Source organism: Furipterus horrens, unplaced genomic scaffold, assembly GCF_987537825.1.
Source record: "Furipterus horrens unplaced genomic scaffold, mFurHor1.1.pri manual_scaffold_4, whole genome shotgun sequence".
Classification (NCBI taxonomy): Eukaryota; Metazoa; Chordata; class Mammalia; order Chiroptera; family Furipteridae; genus Furipterus; species Furipterus horrens.
Window position 1 is genome coordinate 161740329 of NW_028327174.1, and position 18972 is coordinate 161759300.

At 39.7% G+C, this 18972-nt stretch overlaps 1 protein-coding gene and 1 long non-coding RNA gene across 3 annotated transcripts in view; one reads left to right on the forward strand and one right to left on the reverse strand.

Annotated features, from left to right (window-relative positions):
• Window positions 1-18972, forward strand: part of PCSK5 (proprotein convertase subtilisin/kexin type 5) — a 441582-nt gene that overhangs the window by 268838 nt on the left and 153772 nt on the right. For both annotated transcript variants that reach the window (XM_090274186.1, XM_090274185.1), the window contains exons 13-16: window positions 2750-2886; window positions 11560-11703; window positions 15936-16038; window positions 17765-17958. In XM_090274186.1, the coding sequence (XP_090130312.1) occupies window positions 2750-2886; window positions 11560-11703; window positions 15936-16038; window positions 17765-17958 (578 nt within the window). The remainder of the gene's footprint in view (window positions 1-2749; window positions 2887-11559; window positions 11704-15935; window positions 16039-17764; window positions 17959-18972) is intronic.
• LOC150013187 (uncharacterized) overlaps window positions 1870-18972 on the reverse strand; it is a 56391-nt gene continuing 39288 nt past the window's right edge. Inside the window, exon 3 of the long non-coding RNA XR_016510551.1 lies at window positions 1870-2916. This is a non-coding gene — a long non-coding RNA (uncharacterized LOC150013187). The remainder of the gene's footprint in view (window positions 2917-18972) is intronic.

Sequence of the window (18972 nt, forward strand, 5' to 3'; positions counted from 1 at the left end):
CTTTCAAGTTGGGCACTATTAGAAAGGTATTATGTGACGAGTTACTGCTTCAGCGCCATCAGATGGCATAGTGACCTCCACGAATTAGAGCCGGAATTAGAATCGGGGGCTCAGAAGTGGTTCTAGAATGGTTTTCCGCTTCCATCCATTTCTGTGTCAACATATTCCCTTTAGTAACATGTCTCAGGCAGGAAGGGAAATGTGAAAAAGTTACTCTTCCCCCAACTCTGCGTCTCCCTTTCACCCCACATACATCCTTCCTGGGTTTAATGTGAAGAACTCTGTGTGTAAGTCAATTATATAATGTTCCAGCAATTTCTTCCTGGCCAAGTCCAGTTTCAAGCCATAAGCTTGTGAAATGAGCCCTGTTATGGAAGCACAGGAATTGTAGGATCTCATCTCCATAAAATGTATCCCCCCCACCCCCTTACTCTATTGAAGACCAGTTATAGGTGTGGAAACATTCATACAAGAGCCACTAATCCCACCCCTGTTATCAAGAGGGAAAGCTGCCAGATCCAATGAAGTCCTCATTGAAATACCACACTCCTCTGTTCAGAGGTAAATTTGACAGATAATATACAGATATGCTTTAAAGAGGAAAGGGGCTTTGTGGCCATGTGAGGTTTGGAAATCACGGCCTATCGTTAACCCCACTATAGAGATTACCATATTTGAATATCCCAAAGATCTAAGATGTTCTCCAGTGATCAGATCTGTTAAACTTTAACTCAGCCTTTCCCAAATTTTCTGACATGGGACACTTTGAGAATGTTGCTAAATTATTTTTATTTTTCTTCTTTCAAGATCTCAGGAACGTGTAGCTAGTGATGCTCCTGTCGATTGTTTTTCTCCTGGGAATACTGCTGAGTGTCGGCGGTTTAGCTAGCATAGCCCACAGCTGTGTCACCCAACCTTGCAGCTTTAGAAGCCAGCTGGCATTTTAGGGGGAGCCTCCAACACATTGATAGTGTATTTTTATTTTTTATTTTTGTTCTTTTTTCTCTTTTATTTTTGATAGTATATATTTTTTAATTAGAAATTTAATGTATCAAGTTATAAGGAGCTTAAATTAGTTATTTTTTGTTTTTAAAAGGGCACATTTTATCCCCATGGGAAGAGCTACATAGAAGGATAAATTTACAACCAGCAGTTTGCTTGGTGAGCATGAAAATGCCATCAATGTGCACACCTTTGCATTTGTTGCCACTGAAGAACAGATGTGTCTCAGTACCTGGACATGGTTGCTCCTAAAACAATGCTAGACACATTTTTCCCTCTCTGTTCACCTCTGGCTCTCAAATTATTTTTCTTATTTTGTAATTTTTTCAATAAAAATAATAGATGCACATAATTTTAAAAAGAAAAGGGTATTTGTTAAAAATCTGCCACTTCCCCTGTCTTTTACTTTCCCCTCTAGGTCCCACCTCTACGGGAATCTTCTGGCTATATCTTCAGGCAGTCAAGTGTACATCACACACCTACAGAAATGACAGGCCAATTTCTTAATGTGCTAATTTTATACATTATTGATATATCTAATCTTGATGGGATTCTATTGCCTTATTTTCCTCATATTTGTATCCCTCAGGATTTACATCACAGGAAACAAATAATTCTAGCTATTTTAGGCAGGAGGAGATTTCATGCAGGGAATTAAAACTTAGAAAAATCCTTGGAAGGGCTGGATGAGATTAGTGGGCAGTCTTTTTTACTGAGGTGCAATTTGCATATAATACAGTTCACTTTTTTAATTAAATATTTTATTGTTTTTCTATTACAATTGTCCCAATTTTCCCCCTTTGCTCTCCTCCACCCAGCCCACCCCCCACTCCCACAGTCAATCCCCCACCCTGCTGTCCATGTCCATGGGTCAGTTGTCATGTTCCTAGACTAGTCCCTTCCCCTTCTTTTTAATGCAACCAATTCAGTGAGCTTTAACATATCTATATGGTTGTATAACCATACTAACCATACACCATTACTTTCAAGATATGAAACAGTTCCATCATCCCTAAAACTTCCACCATAGCCTTCCTACTCCCCCCACCACCCAGTGTCTGACAACCACTGATCCGTTTCTGTTTGTTACCTTTTCTAGAATGTCATCTTTTGTGTCTGACTTCTTTCACTCACCTTAGTGCTTCTGAAATTCATTCATGGCATTACTAGTTCATTAGTTTTTACTGTGGGGTAGTATTTCAATATGAATATACCATAATTTATACATTCACCCAGTGAAGGACATTTGAGTGGTAAACTATGAATAGAGCTGCTGTGAATTGCATATAATTGTATTATATGCAAATGCATGTGATGTCTTTTGCATGGACATATGTCTTCGTGTCTCTTGGGTAAATATCTAGAAGGGGTATTGTTGCTTTGCATGGTAAGAACCCAAAAATTGTTTTCTAGAGCAGCAGTGTATGGAGTTCCAGTTGCACCACATCTTCAACACGTGGAACAATCTGTCTTGTGGGAAAGTCTTAACCTAGTTTCCCTGATTCCCCAATGGTTATGCCTTCTAGATTTGCTAGTGCATGGCCAGCCCCATGCCTGGTTCCCTGTGGGAGAACAGTGAATGACTTAGGCTTGGATCTACTAATCAATGATGTCCAGGATAAATACATTCTCCAGTGTCGAGCTGAACATGCTGATGGATTTGAAAAGATCATTGATCATGGTCTTGACTTGACACGCACTAGGTTTTAAATAGCAGATAAGACAATGTTTTATGGTTCTCTCTCAGGCTTTTTGATCACTCCATGGAAGGATTTAAAAACTGGGAGTTCATGACCATTCATTGCTGGGGAGAACGAGCCGCCGGTGACTGGATCCTTGAAGTCTATGACACTCCCTCTCAGCTGAGGAACTTCAAGACTCCAGGTGAGAACTTCCTTTCTGTAATCTGGTTTGCTGTGTAGAAAAAATTGGGTATATTTTGGACAAGAAATGTTTCACACTCATATCAACATCTTTTTTTTAGATATTTTTTTTCTTCAGATTTTATTTATCTATTTTCAGAGAGGGAAGAGAGGGAGAAAGAGAGGGAGCGAAACATCGATTGGTTGCCTCTCGCCCACCCCCAACCAGGGACTCAGCCCACAACCAGGCATGTGCCCTGACCAGGAATCGAACCCGTGACCCTTTGGTTCTCAGGCCGGTGCTCAGTCCACTGAGCCATGCCAGTCAGGACCACCTCATTTTTTTTCATGTGATCCTGTGTTTTGAGTTTTTTGCATGTATTCCAGTTCTCAAGATGATTTCAGAGGTAATAATTCAAGAATAAGAAATAAAGAATACATATTTAGATATAAGTACAGGATAAAACATGACACCACCGATTGATTAATAATTCAGAATATAGGCTCCACATCTCTAACCAGCTTCCCTTTGTCCATAAACAAGCCAGCCTTGTCCACCTGCAGTGGGTTAAATTGCCTGGTCATAAGGGGAGACACGTTTCCTTAGTTATCTTTTTTTCTGAGTTTATTCTACATTCAAATTTCAGTGCAGGCCTATGCCAGCTAAACTGTTTACCACTAAAGAAAGTGAATGATGGTATTCTACCCCACGTGGACCCAGAGCTTAGGAAAAAGAAAACTTTGATATGTTAAAAAAGAAAAAGAAAAATCGTGGAAATTACTGTGTTAACAAAGGTCTCTTCAAGGTCTCAGACACTTGTTGCTGCATGTGTCCTAGTTCCCTCTTTATGGAAGCTTATTTCTAACCTTAAAAAAGAAGGGGGGGGGGAATACAAATGATGCAGCATGGGGTATGGGATTGAACAGTTTTTGCGGCAGCTTGTATTGCCTGCGATGGGGCCTGCGGAGTACGGGGCTCAGTAACTAATGATCTGTTTAGTAACTAACCCGACTTCCCACCCAGCTGTGGACACATGTTCGACTGTCTGAAAAATGCATGCTTCTCAATGTTCTGTCTAAGCCATCTGCAGAAGAAGCAGGCCTCAGTGATTTTAGGACTGACATCCAATTCTAGCCCTCTCCTGATGGCAGAGTAAATGAACGGAGGCCTTCTGTGATTAACTGTAAGGGTGCACACCATTCAGGTACTGTGGGTCATGAAGGGAGGAGGTGGCACAGAGCAGGTCACAGGTGAACACAAGCGTCTATTTACCAGACTTTCGTCTACCAGTCAGTTACTCATTCTTAGGGATCCATTTTTTTAATCCTCACCCGAGGATATGTTATTGATTTTTTTATTTTAGAGTGAGAGAGAAAGAGAGAGGAACATCGATGTGAAAGAGAAACATCGATCAGTTGCCTCCCATATGCGCCCCGACCAGGGATCAGACTTGCAACCTAGGTATGTGCCCTGACCAGGGATCGAACCTGCAATCTTTTGGTGTATGGGATGATGCTCCAACCATCTGAGCCACCCAATCAGGGCAAGATCCATTTCAGATCACATAGTTTGGCTACCTCTTTTCCCTAATTCTGTGCTATGGTTCATCTGTGTTGCCACAGTGGCCCCACAGTCAGAGAAGTTGAAACCAGCATGGTGGCAAAGGTCACAGTTAACAGCATATGAGTTTCGTTTAAGAGCATCTGGGTCCAGCTCATCTCCAGCATGCAGCCTGAATACAATGGTTGCCAAAGTTTTATCCAGAAATCAAATGTCTGCCAACAAGACAAGGTTAACAGGAAACATTCAGATAAGCTATAGATGCTGGTTTCCTTGCACTTCCACTTGTTCATCACATACTTAGTCCCAGGACCTGCCCCTCTCCTCTCCCGTTTTGAGGCCATGCTCATTGTCCCTGCTGTGGAGATGCATGGGTCACCTGAGGGCAGCATGGTGACTGGGCTGCACTGTCCTAACCAAAGGGCGGCTCCCAGGGGATCCGTCAGCAGGTGTCACTACTGGGCTTTTATGTGGCCAGACATCCCAGAGCAGTAAATACTGTGACTGGCAGCTGTGTACCCAGGGGGGGCTGGGCAGTGCCGCCTCGGTGCGGACAGAAGGGGTGCATTCTCTGTTGAGAATTTAAGACAGTTATAAAACTAACTAAAAATGATTCTGTTCTTTATTATCACCATGAATGAGCAATTCTACAGATTTTCTGTTATAAAAAGCTCCTCCCTGCAAGAGCAAATTACCCTGGGGGCACATTACTGATTGACCTGACGTTTGTGTGCAAGGGTCTGAGGCTGGGAACATAAATCTTTCTGCCCTCAAGGAGTTCAGAGTCTATCCAATTTACTCTGACTCCCCATGCTGAAAGCCGTCTGTGGTAGCCCAGAAAATCTAGATTGTCTGTCTCATAGCATTGGCTTCTCCTTATACTATTTAAATGATCACATTTAACCCCAGTCACCTCCAATCATTTTAGAGATGTTCTTTTATGCCAGAGAGAGATGCTCTAATGCTATGACTGGCCTGGGTCAGGAGGCTTTAATAAAAACGCATGCTCTCTGGGTACTCTTCCTTCAACCAAACCTCTTGGTTCAGGATTAGTTACAAGTCTGAAAAGGGACTTGTACTTTTCTGTATGTGTGTGTATGTGCATGTATGTGCACACACACACATTTCTACCATTTCTATGTTGCACAGTCCTATGGAGGGTTTCTCTCTAATTAATGAGGAACTTCTTATTAAGCTACTAGATATTCGGTTAGAGATGTAGAATTTTCTAGCCCAATTAAATGGTAAAATTATTCGCAAGTATAGTGGTTCCTGAGCTTATAATTGTTTATTGTTTCTTCCCATTTGTATATTATTAAAATGCAAATTAAAGATTTTGGGAGCAGATTTTTATTTTGTTGCACATTAAACCTATCTCGGGTTTTCTATCTTGGGCAGATTGCATTTATGCTAGCAAATGGAATGGATTTTTCTCATCCTGTATTTACGCAGCTATTTATTAACACAAAGCTGCAGTACCAACTGCAAGATCGCCTATAGAGTTTAGCAAGTAGAAAAAGTGGTAGGGAAGAAAAGAATGATGGCCCAAATATGGAAGTATTTGATGTAAATTGTGGCAGAGGTTCTAAGCAAATAAAATTACATAGTAAGTGGAAAAGAAAGAGATGGCTTGCCCAGCAAGGATATCCTCAGTGAACTTATAAAGTACTTCAGAAATGGCAGAAAAGGAAGTAATTATGAGGCAGCACTCTTCAAAGCACTTCTCAGGGTAAATTTTTAGATGTAAAATAATTATAAGTTAAATGAACCAGGTTTTAGGGTGACTGGGTGATTGAATTTCCTGTGATGTCCTTATGTTACACGTTCCACTTGTACAATTGAGAGATGCTACAGGGAAAATGGGTCCTCTTTTGCCTTCCTATAGGCAGTCAGATAGGTCATCAATTTCAGGCAGTCATTTTACTTCGACTTAATGCATGCCACCTGGAATTCTGAGATCAAACAGTGCCCTGATTATGAAAAGAATAGTCACTAACAAGTGAGTCCAAAGAAAAGCTGGCAGATGGCAAACCACATGTACACCAATGTGCCGACCCAGTGCAAATGTCAGAAAACAGTGCGGCACAAAATAATGTATATTTAATTTTAAAGTCAGGTTCCTAAACTCCTGGAAATGAACAGGAAGGCAGCATTATATAATGGTTTAAAAACATAGGGTTTGGATTCGGAATGTATTTTTAATTGAGATATAATTGACATATAGCATACTAGTTTCAGGTGACCTACATAATGATTCAAGATTTATATATATTGCAAAATGATCAACACACTAAGTCTAGTTAACATTCATCACCTCATAGTTAAAACATTTTTTCATGTGATATAAAATTTTAAAATTTATTTTTTTAGTAACTTTCAAATATGAAATACAGTGTTATTAACTTAGTCACTGTGCTATACAGTACATCTCCATGACTTATAATAAGTGGATGTTTGTGCCTTCTGACTCCCTTTACTCGTTTCTCCCACCCCCTAGTCCCTGCCTCTGGCACCCAGCAACCTGTTCTCTATATCTGTGAACTTGGTTCTTATGTGTATGTTGGTTTTGGTTTTTTTTTTAAGGTTCTACATATAAGTAAGATCATTTGGTATTTGTCCTTGTCTAACTTACTTCACTTAGCTGAATGCCCTCAAAGTCCACCCATGTTGTTGCAAATGGCAAGGTGTCCTTTTTGTGGCTGAATAATATTTCACTGTGTGTGTGTATATACATATACATGTAATATAAACGTACATATATTACATGTAATATATATATATCTCCCAGTTTATTTATCTATTCATACATCAATGGAACCTTAGGTTGCTTCTATGTCTTTGCTATTATAAATAATGCAATGAACATGAGGGTGTATGTATCTTTTTGAGTTTGTATTTTAATTTTCTATGGATAAATACCCAAAAGTGGAATAGCCAGACCATATAGTAGTTCTATTTTTAATTTTTTGAGGCACCTCCACACTGTTTTCCATAGTTCTTGCACCAATTTACATTCCCACCAACAGTGCACAAGGGTACCCCTTTTCTCCACATCCTCGCCAACACTTGTTATTTCTTTTTGATAACAGCCATTCTAACAGGGGTGAGGTGATATCAGATTGGATTTTGACTTGCATTTCTCTGTTGATTAGTGACAACTGATGTTGGCAACAGAATTGTTGCTCATCTCTCTGCTGCCCTCTTTTTTTGGGTTAAGTGTTTTGTCAGGTTAAAAGGGCCTTCAGGGAAGGACTCAATGTTAAGTCACATGGACTACTTCTGTGAAAACCCCATCACTAGCATTGCTCTGCACAGAGCTAATTGAGCTCTTAACAGGTTCCCCCAGGGAGACTGCAGCAGTCTGTCGGTCTGCTAGAAAACCAGGGCAAAGTTTTATCTCCAAACTGGCTGACGGAGGGGTCCTGGGAACTTCCACTCAGCATGGCTGGATGGACAATCATTTGTATATCCTCTATATATCTACATCTATCTTCAGTCTACCCACCTATCTACCAATCTAGTTTCCTCTGTAGCGAGGCTCAGCAGCTTACTGACGCTGAGTACCATCATGGGGACCAAGCAGTTATCTCCTAGTGCCACTCTCTGAGAGCCACTGTGAGTGAAGGAAACAGAGGCTGGGAGATGGGACCAGAGAATTGGTCAGTCTTCAGGGAGTCTGGGCAAGTTAGCTAACTCAGCAACAGATTTTTTTGTATATTTATTTTGTATCCTGTGACTTTACTGAAGTTGTTGATTAGTTCTAAAAGTTTTTAGTGGAGTCTAGGGTTTTATATTCATGGTGGGCAAAAGCAGGTTTACAGTCCGTGTGGAAAATAATAGAGTAATTAATAAGTAAGAATAAACTCTAGCCTTGTCTGGTGTGGCTCAGTTGGTTAGAGCATCATCCTGTAAACCAGGAGGTCGTGGATTTGATTCCCAGTCAGGGCACATGCCTAGATTGTGAGTTCGGTCTCTGGTTGGGGCACATATGAGAGGTAACCAGTAGATGGTTCTCTCTCACATCAATGTTTCTCTTCCCATCTCACACACTCTCTCTCTCCCCCTCCTATCCCCTCTCTCTAAAATCAGTAAGTACGTCCTCAGGTGAGGATTTTTTTTTTTTTAAAGAATAAACTGTGTTTCACATAGTCACAACTATGAATCTACTTTTGTCCCCCTCTGTATATATCATGTCATCTGCAAAAAGTGACAGTTTTACTTCTTTTTTAAATTGTATATCTTTTGTTTCTTTTTCTTGACTAATTGCTCTGGCTAGGACTTCCAATTCTATGTTGACTAAAAGTTCCAAGTGTGGACATCCTTGTTTTGTTCCTGATCTTAGAGGAAAATCTTTTAGTTTTTCACCATTGAGTATGCTATTAGCTGTCATATGGCCTTTATCATGTGGAGGTACATTCCCTCTGTATCTACTTTATTGAGAGTTATCAAAAATGGATGCTAAATTTTGTCAAATGTTTTTTCTACATCTCTTGAAGGAATGATTTTTATTCTTCATTTTGTTAACGTGGTAGATGACATTGATTGATTTGCAAATGTTGAACCAACATGGCAGCCCTCAAATAAATCCCACTTGATTGTGATGTATGACCTTTTTAATATGCTGTTGAATTTGGTTTACTAATAATTTTGCAGAAGATTTTGCACATCTATATTTGTCAAGAATATTGGCTTATAATCTTTTATTGTGTTGTCCTTGTCTGATTTTGGTATCAAGGTAATGCTGGTCTCATAAAATGAGCTTTGAGGTGTTCCCTCCTTTCCTATTTTTTGGGAAGTGTTTGAGAAGGAGTGGTATTAATTTTTCTTTAAATGTTTGATAGAATTCACCACTTAAGCCATTTGGTCCTGGACTTTTGTTTGTTGAGAGGTTTTTGATTGCTGATTCAGTCTCTTTACCAGTAATTGGTCAGTCAGAAATTCTATTTCTTAATGATTCATTCTTGGCATGGTGTATGTTTGTAGGAATTTATCCATTTTTTTATGTTGTCTAATTTATTGGCATATTGTTATTCATAGTAGTCTTTGATGATCCTTTGTAATTTTTTTTTTGTATCAGTTATAACATTTCCTCTTTCATTTCTTATTTACTTGATTTCTCTCATTTCTCCTTGGTGAAGCCTAACAAAAGGCTTATCAATTTTGTTTACAGTCCTAGGGGCTCTGCAGGTATAAGTGCCGCTGGCCACTGGAGGTGTCCCCTGGTGGAAGCCACAAAAATCGCAGTGCCAGGCAGGAGTACAAGCTCCTTTCTTCAAGATACCAGTGAGCTTGAGAGACGCAGAGGGAGAGCACAGAGCTGGTGCCTGCTGGCCTCCAACTTTGGAGAGTATTTCCGGAGGCCTCTAGATGCGTGTTAAATTAGATGCCTGCCGGTGCTTTCAAATAAGCAAATAAGGCTGTTTCACAGAAAGTCTAGGTGCTTTTCAATCTGCTGCCTCTGTGATAGGCCTCGGGGCGGGTGCCCTACAAGAACTGCTTCTCAGTCGGCTATCACCTGTGGAACTTCTGTGCAGGAGCTCGTTGGCCTTCAAAGCCAGATATTTTGCGGGGTTCATCTCTCAGGTGCTGGTCTTAAAAGGTGGGCTGCCCAGTGTGGAATTTAAACCTTTTTTTGTTCCTCGGGGAGAAGCTTGGGGTTTTGAGTTCCCTACAGATTTTCTCGCCACACCGGGCAGGGGTGAGGTTTATGGTGAGATTGTGTCTCAGCCTCTCCTACCCATTTAGATATGGTCGTTTGCTGTTGTTGTTTGCCCGTGTGCAGGGGCCACTTGGCTGGTTTAGAGGCTTCTTTCAGAGGAAATTGTTCCATACAGCCATCAGTTTGGTGTTTCTGTTGGAGGAGATGGGTGAGGATCTTCCTACATCCCCATCTGCCCTGGAGCCTCTGTGCCTCAGTTTCCTCATCATTATTTGTATCAACTATATTGGGAATACAAGTACCTACCTCCCAGTTGCTGTGAACAATGGGATACAGCTTAGCACATAGGAAGCACTCAGAAATGGTAAGCGTCAATTAGATGGTGATACAGAGGATGGAGCTGAATTAGGTGACACCTGACGTTCACCACTGTCCTGCTGTGGCGGAGCCCTAGCACTGAACCACAACCTGGGTTCTCCGTATCAGGCCACGGTGGGGGCTGGGCGCTAAGGGCAGACCTATCAGTGTTTTTATATTCTGTGTTTTTAATGTTAATTACTCACTTTTGCTTATGGGTGATTCTTTTTTATGTGATTCTTACTAAGTTCAATAGCGTGGGGGTAGTTTGTTTTTTTTGGGGGGGGTTGCATTAAAGACTTTGATTTTATGAATCAGAGAAATAAATGGATAAGTATGAACTAAACTAAAGTAAAATGTTCCTTGTGATCATACCATCCAAATGAGGTTAAACACTGGTATCGCGTCAAGGCCCTTAACCAGGAACTGTTGTATTGCAGCTGTGCAGCAGAGCATTCTGTAGTGCTGGGAGCGCTCTGTGTCTGCGCTGTGCATTGTAGCGGCCACTAGCCACAGGTGGCTGCTGAGCACTTGAAATGTAGCTCATGTGACTGAGGAACTGAATTGTTTAATTTTAGTTAATGTAAATTCAAATAGCCACAGTATCTAGTGGCTAACATTGAACAGCACAGGTCTATAGGATAATATAAAGACGCTTCAGGAATCATGTGGAACAAAGGGTGGTTTTTTGTTTTTTGTTTTTTTATTGATAAACAAATCAGATAATACCAGAAAAGATGTTCAATTTAAATAAGAGGTCGATAACTAGAAAACCAAAGCTCTGTAAAATTCTGGGATTTTTCTAAATATTCATAATTTGAAATTCAGCCCAATAATCTGAGGTGGGATTGTTTCTTAGTCTACCTATAAAGCTGATTAAATCAAGACCTAGCTCACAGTTGGTGCTCAGTAAATATAGTGTGTAAATTATTAAATAGTAAATTCTGCAAATAGTAGGAAATGTGTATTTCCAGCCCTGTATCTGATGTAATGATTTATATGAATCTGTTTCCCACAATTCTTCTACTGATGCCTCTTAGGTGAAAAGGAATTAAAGCAATTGTAAGGCTAAAGGGTGACTACTTGGTCATGCTGTGGTTTCATGATTGTTTCCCAAGGTAAATTGAAAGAATGGTCTCTGGTTCTGTATGGCACCTCTGTGCAGCCCTACTCACCCACGAACGAGTTTCCCAAAGTGGAACGCGTCCGCTACAGCCGAGTTGAAGACCCCACCGATGACTATGGTGCAGAGGATTATGCAGGTGAGCTGGCTTCCCACAGGGACACATGCCAAGGAAGGAACATTCATACATCATCCTACCATGCAGAGATAAACTTCTACCCATATTCTGATATATTTTCTTCCTCTTTTCTATCTCTCCAAATATTTGTATGTGTGTATTCTGTCTCTCCAAATATTTGTATGTGTGTATTGTATGTTTTTTCTTCAAAGCCAGACCACACTCTATATAGAGTTTTCATATCCTTTTTTTCCTTAAATACTATTAAGAGCTTATTTCCCTGTTGTCAGATATCCTTAGGACACATATTTAAAAGACAGCGTAATTGTCCTATGATTGTACTGTAATATTTAATCCATAACCTGGGGTCTGTAGTTTGCATAGAGTTTTATACAAGTTTAAACAAGGTTTGTATGAATATTGTTATTTACCAGTCTTTGTCAATATCTTTAATTTTTTAGACTAGAGTTCTGTTCTGACAATTACCGCATCAAAGGAATTAATCAGTGTTAGGGCTTGGATAAGTTTTGTTACATTGCTTTCCAGATAAAGATGTGTCAGTCTACAGTGTGACTAGCTGTGTAAGTGTTTAATGCACTCATTTCTGCCAGCATTGAAAAGTTTTAAAAAAAGAATATTTTCAAAGTTTTGTAGCTTTGACTACTAGTAAATCTAAACATTTTTTCTCTGTGTAGCTGGTCCTCAGATCATGTCATTTCATACGTTATAGAACATTGATGAGATGCTGTAGGAACTTAATTCTTGTTTATATAAACTAGATTATTAAAAAAACTGATTTCCTTATACATCATTTTACTACAGTTCCAAGGATCTATCAGTGGCATTAAGTGAGTACTTAACTAGTTCTCTGAATTAAATACAATTGTCTTTTACTCATTCTGTGCAAAGTGGCAGCAATTTTCTTAGCTGTTTATACTCCATGTATGTTATTGCCTCTCATACTGTCTCGTATCTGCTGAAAACATTTTCTTAGTTATCAGTTATTTCTGAAATTTGGTTTTTGTTTAGTGTTATGTTTTAACAGAAGAAAAAAAACTGGAGGATAGGGTTTATATTTTCAGATAATAACAGTTTTGATTTTTTAAGTTTTACCCTTAAAAGCAACTAAATATTCATATGCAATTTTTGTAATATCTGATGTTTACATTCAGCCATTAATTCATCTAGAACTTGGTTTATGCTATATAGTGTGAAATGAGGTTCTATATTTTGCAAACAGACTTTAACATCTCATTGGCTAAGTTACCATCCATTTTTAATAGTGTAGGATCTTTCCTTTATAATAATCTTGATAAGTTCTTTTATCAATCTAATAATTCTTAGAACAACAGCACCCACACTGTTTTATTTTTTCATCTCATAATATATTTAATATCTGTTGAACATCTGCTGCTTGTTTTCATTGAAATTCTTAGGTTCCCCTTTAAATTGAATTTACATGCAATATAATGAAAGAATTACAATATACACTCTTTTCATCTAAAACAGACCATGTCCCATTTTTAACAAAATCTTAATTTTATATAGTATTATTCCTGTTAGTGTTATTACTATTTTAGGTCTTGTTGCTCTTATAGTGGAAAATATTCCATATTTTCTACCTAGTATATGCTGGTATCTAGGAAAATGGCTGGTACATATTTATCTTATATCTGTGTGACCATTTTGCTTAACTCTTACTAATTTATAGGTTTGAGTTGATCTTCTGGGACAGTGTAGGTACTGTAGCCATATTATCTGCAATTATTTTCTCCTTCCCAATATAGTTCTGATCCCTCCCTTGTTGCATTGGCTGCCACTCCAGGATCATTCAGTTCCTTCTGTGATATGATATATAACACTTTATGAACAAAGTATCTCCTAATGCAGACCTGCTGTAAACAACAGTTTAACGTACCTTTAGAGGAGAAATATATTTTTCCTACAGCTCTCTGAAATTCTTTCTGTAGATACTAAAGATTAATGTACTTTGTTAATCACGTTAACAGAATATCTAGATGCCAAAGATAAATGTATTTTGGTAATCACCTTAACAGAATATCTTAAATATGTATGTAGTTCCTTCTATTTCAAACAGGTAGTATCTCAGAATCAATAATAAGCTCAGAGAATTCAGTACAAATTGAACTAACGAGAGCTTAGATTGTGTTAGATTTTCTTATTTTGCTTGAAGCCTGTAACATCACTACTCATATTATAACTAGCAAACCGTTTTGTCTTCTCTGATAGGAGAAAGTATATCCAAAAACATAAATGGAGCATATAGTAATCTATTACTATGTGCCTTATGGTATGTTTCCAGTTCAAATTTTGGTAATGTTAAAATTCTGAACAGTTATACATCTTTGTGGTTTTTCTCTTTACATCTTCAAAATACCCACTTTGGCACTTGTGAGAGAACAAAAACAATTATTTCATTATTCCCTGAAATCTAAAATGCTCGTTTGCATTTGGGACAGTTTAAAATTTTAAAAGAAACAGCACAGCATGGGAACTTAACCATTCAGAGCCCTTTGGCACATATCAAGAATAAATGTGTTTTTATTTATTCTTGATATGGGGGGAGGTTAATTGTAGAAATCACCTAGTGAAAATAGAGGGCCACTCCTGATCCTCTTCTTTGGAGCTGTGATGGTTCCCTTTGTAAAGAAGTCAGGCTGTCTCAAGGTACAGATGGCATTACCCTAACCAGGTCCTATATTGTCCATTTTGTATTGTGGGACCCAGGACTGGCTGAACTTCAACCCTTACACAACAGAGACATTCTGTTCTTGTTACCATCAGCTAAACTGTTCCTAGTTGTACTAACTATAGAATTTAGTTTAGACCTTTGAATTTAGGTTAGAGATCCAGCATTGTTTATCTCTTTTTCCATGAAGGCTTTTGGAAAAAGAGATTAACAATGCTGTCAAATGACTCTTGCGATTAATCAGAAATATAAAGTTTGCAGCATTTCAAAAATACTCGTCTCTAAATAGACAATTTACTCTTAAGTAAGAGACCTGGACTAAAAATCAGGATATATGTGGTTCCCAACTCTTCTAGCTGTATGATGCTGGGCAAGCCATTGTAGCTCTTGGGAAATCTGTTTTCTCACCATTAAAATGAGGGTGTTGACTATGAAATTTTTCTCTGAGTCATGCTTCACCAGTTCTGCCATTTCATGTTCTCATGACTCAAACTATAGAACATAGTCCCATAAGGACTAAAGGAGACCAAGTTTCAACAGTAAGTCCTCTTGATAAAAATAAGTATGGTTGAAAACATATCTGGTACCATTAATGAACTGTTTGTACATTTCATGCAATATGTTTATTGCTAGTTAAAATCATGAATGTTCCATGGGAAAGAGTTTGAAGATTGTAAGGCCACGTGTCCCAAAATATGGAGAACAAGGAAAAAAGGAATTAGTTCAATAGAGCAAAATATCTATTAACTGTCCCTTCATTAGAAAGCTTTTCATCAGTCCCCAAATAGTTCCATCTGGAAATGTTTTCTCACTATGCATTCTCTCTAGTTCTATACCAAAGAATATGTAACAGGAGAGATTAGAAACCTTCATCCCAGGTCTGGAATTCTTTAAGCTTGATCACATTTTTGAAATTTATGTGTCGTTTTCTTTTGTTGGGTTGCCCATTGGCCTGTGGGTAGCATGCAATTTTAAATCTATTATCAGTGCCTGAAGTACCTGCTTTGTAATCCAAGATTAGATGCTGATCAACTTGTGACAGATGCCATAATGCTGTTTCTTGTGGGCTTGGTATCTCAGAGGTATTCAGTGGCTTTAATGACCTTGGAAGAAACAGACAATCTGGTCCAACCATTGAATAATAACTTTCTTTTCTGTCAACAGCTTAACTTCTCATTTTTCCATAAATCCAACATTTTTATGTAATGCATGTTTAATTGCAGTTGGTTCCTTCCCGTTTACTATAGTGGCATTGTTCATTTGAATTCTGAAATACCTGTTATCTCCGACAAGGCAGCCATATGTGCTTTGAGCACCAGGCTGTGACTAGGATTTACATTCCTGATACTTAGGTAACTGAGGTTTTCCTCAAAAAAGTCAGGGAGTTAACTGAGCTTATAGCCACACTGAACATTATTCCTCTATCTCAAAGAAACTCCCATCGCATAAGAAAAAATTATTATTATTTTATTCCAAATTCAAGGTAAAGCCAACCTACTTAAAATCATTTTTCTAAGTGTTGTTTTAATTTCTTTTGGCAAAGGCCCCTGTGACCCTGAGTGCAGTGAGGTCGGCTGTGACGGGCCAGGCCCGGAGCACTGCAGTGACTGTCTGCACTACTACTACAAGCTGAAAAACAACACAAGGTAAGAGAGAGGCCAAGTCAAATCCCCCACAGTGCATCCCAGGAGTTCCCACAGGGTCACTGTGGGCCAGGCCTTTCGATGTTCCCCCAGCAGGCCTTCAAAGCACAGAAAATGTGTGTAAAAAATGACAAATCTGAAAAAAAGAATTGATTCATTTGAAATGTGCTGTTGGGTGAGAGTTCTACAGATATCCTGAACCAACAGAAAGACGAACAACGGGTCCTAGAACAAATGAAGCCTGAAACATCGCAGGAGGCAAAGCTGTCCTACTTCGGGTACATTGTTAGAAGGCATGGTTCTTAAGAAAAGAAAGTGATGCTGGAGGAAATAATAGAAGGCAGCAGAAAAAGAGGAAGACCACATACAAGGTGGACCGACTCCATACAAGGAGCCATAGGGAGGAGTCCACAGGAGCTGAGGAGCGCTGCTCAGGACAGGACACTCGGGCCATCACTCATTCATAGGGTTGGCAGGAATGAGAGCTGACTTAACAGAACATAATACACACATGCTATGAAACCTGCCAATGTCTTTTCTCACATTTGGAAGGCTAGTGGGGAGGGACTGGGTATGCATGTGCCTGGCATTTTCCTCCATTCTTTTCCATCCTGCTGATGTTTGACGGCACAGCTGCATTTTCCCTTCATGGAAATGCAGTGTGTGCACTGAATGAATGCTTTCCCACATTCTCCCTGATTCAAGCCTCAGTGTGGCAAAGACGCTAGGGACCCTGCTCCTCCTCCTCCTCCTCACTATTCTGCTCTGGGTACCGAGGCGGACCTACTTTGACCCTGTGCCCCTGGCTTCTGCCTCGAGCTGTGCAGATACATGTCTAAGGGCAGGGCCATAGAACAGTGACTGTCCCAACAGAGGCTGTGCTGGCCAGCCGTGATTCACATCCCTCCTCCTCCTCCAGGTGAAAACTCGCTATTGGGATCTGGCTTGTGGTGACTTCATACTCCAGTCACCAAGACAGATGCAAACATGTCCCAAGTCCTATTTATATCCTTGCTGGAAATTTAAATTCCTTAGAGGAGAGGCCCTTGGCTACTCAGCACCTCTGTTATGTCCTAGAATTATCAGCAAAATGCCTGCTATTTAATTGGTACTTAGTAAATATTTGTTAAATATTTGTTAAATGAATAAAGCCTTGTCCTTCAATTAAACTATTTTTTAAGAAATAACTTCCTTGTTTATCATAAGCAACATTTAAATATATTTATATTAATGTAGACAAGAGCACATAACCACCACCTACACACAATCCATATGACAAAAGTGACCTTTTTGCTTAAAATCACAGTTCTCACTACTTTCCCTTCAACTCAATGCCATAACTTCCTCTTGAGACTCAAAAGTGACAATCATAACTTCCTCTTGAGACTCAAAAGTGACAATCAAACTAGAAAATGGTTTGGACCCACACACACCTTACATGGTGGACCTGGTATTGTTTAACACGTTAAGTGCCAAGCCTCTTTTATCTTCCTTTCCGTTTAGTATAGTGTCGGTCACCGCTGACTGACACATATCTGCGTTGCTGCATCAGACCCCACACAGGACAAAGCTTTAACCAGCGGAATTTGGCCGTTGGTCTGCAGTGTTACTTACCAGCCTGGTCTAAGAAGGGTTTTGAGGGCAGCTACTTGCTCTGCGCCTCCAAGAGAATGCTGAAGACTGGGCCGTGGGTGACACTGGCCTTCTTTCCTATCGTTCCACCACACAGGATCTGTGTCTCCAGCTGTCCCCCCGGCCACTACCACGCCGACAAGAAGCGATGCAGGAAGTGCGTTCCCAACTGCGAGTCCTGCTTTGGTAGCCACGGGGACCAGTGCCTGTCCTGTAAACATGGATACTTCCTGAATGAAGAAACCAACAGCTGTGTTACTCACTGCCCTGATGGATTGTATCAGGACACGAGTGAGTTGATTTTAAATATCAGAGTTTTAGAGAACAAATGTAAGGTTTTCATCTACGTGAGCTGGGGAGGAATAGTCTTCCTCCATGAAATCTAGGCCTTGCTTAATATCAATCAGGAGCTAGTCAATTTTTGTAAGAGAACAATTTAAATTGTTTTGTAAAAAAGAATTTATGTAAAAATGCCTGTCACTAACTGTCAGGGGGTCCTCAGGTCCATACCCAGATTTAGTGACTCGCTAGAAGTACCCACAAGACTCAGCATATAGTTGTGCTTTTGCATTCAGTTATGATTAATTACAGCAAAACAGTAAAAAGTAAAATCAGCAAAGGGGAAAGGCTTATGGGATAAAATCCATTGGAAACCAGGCCCAAGCTTCCAGGAGTTTTCTCCCAAAGGAGTCACAAAGAACACATTTAGTTTCCCCAGTGACAATATGTGACAATGTGTGAAACATAGTCCACAAGGGAACCTCCTTAGGGACTCAGTGCCCGGGGCTATTACTGGGGTGTGGTCATGAAGGCACCCTCTGCCCGGCTTACCAACCACTCCTGCCCCCCGCCCCCCAGCTCCTGGAAGGAATGCAGGTGTTCGGTGTAAATAATACTGTTTATACAGACAGTTCAGGCATCCTGAGCCACTCTTATCTATGAGGATGGTGGAGACTCTCCTGAAATCTAAGTTCCCAACCTAAGGAGGCTTTCAGAAGGCAACAACCAGGCCTGTTCTTTTCTATACACTAACCAAAGGAACCAGGCCGGTGTGATGTCAAAGTATACTTTTCAAAGAGTTTAAAAAACATGACCTTCATGTACATGTAGAATGAACACATGCCAAAGACTTAACTTAACCCATTAATGAGGGAACCTACGAGAGAACAAATGGGTTCAGAGACTATCAAGCATTACAGTCCACTAGGGAAGGCAAAATAAAATCCATTTGCTGAGTTAGAGATAAATAATTTCCTACGTGGCAATCAATACAACTAGAATTTTGGGGTTCTTTTTTCAAATGGA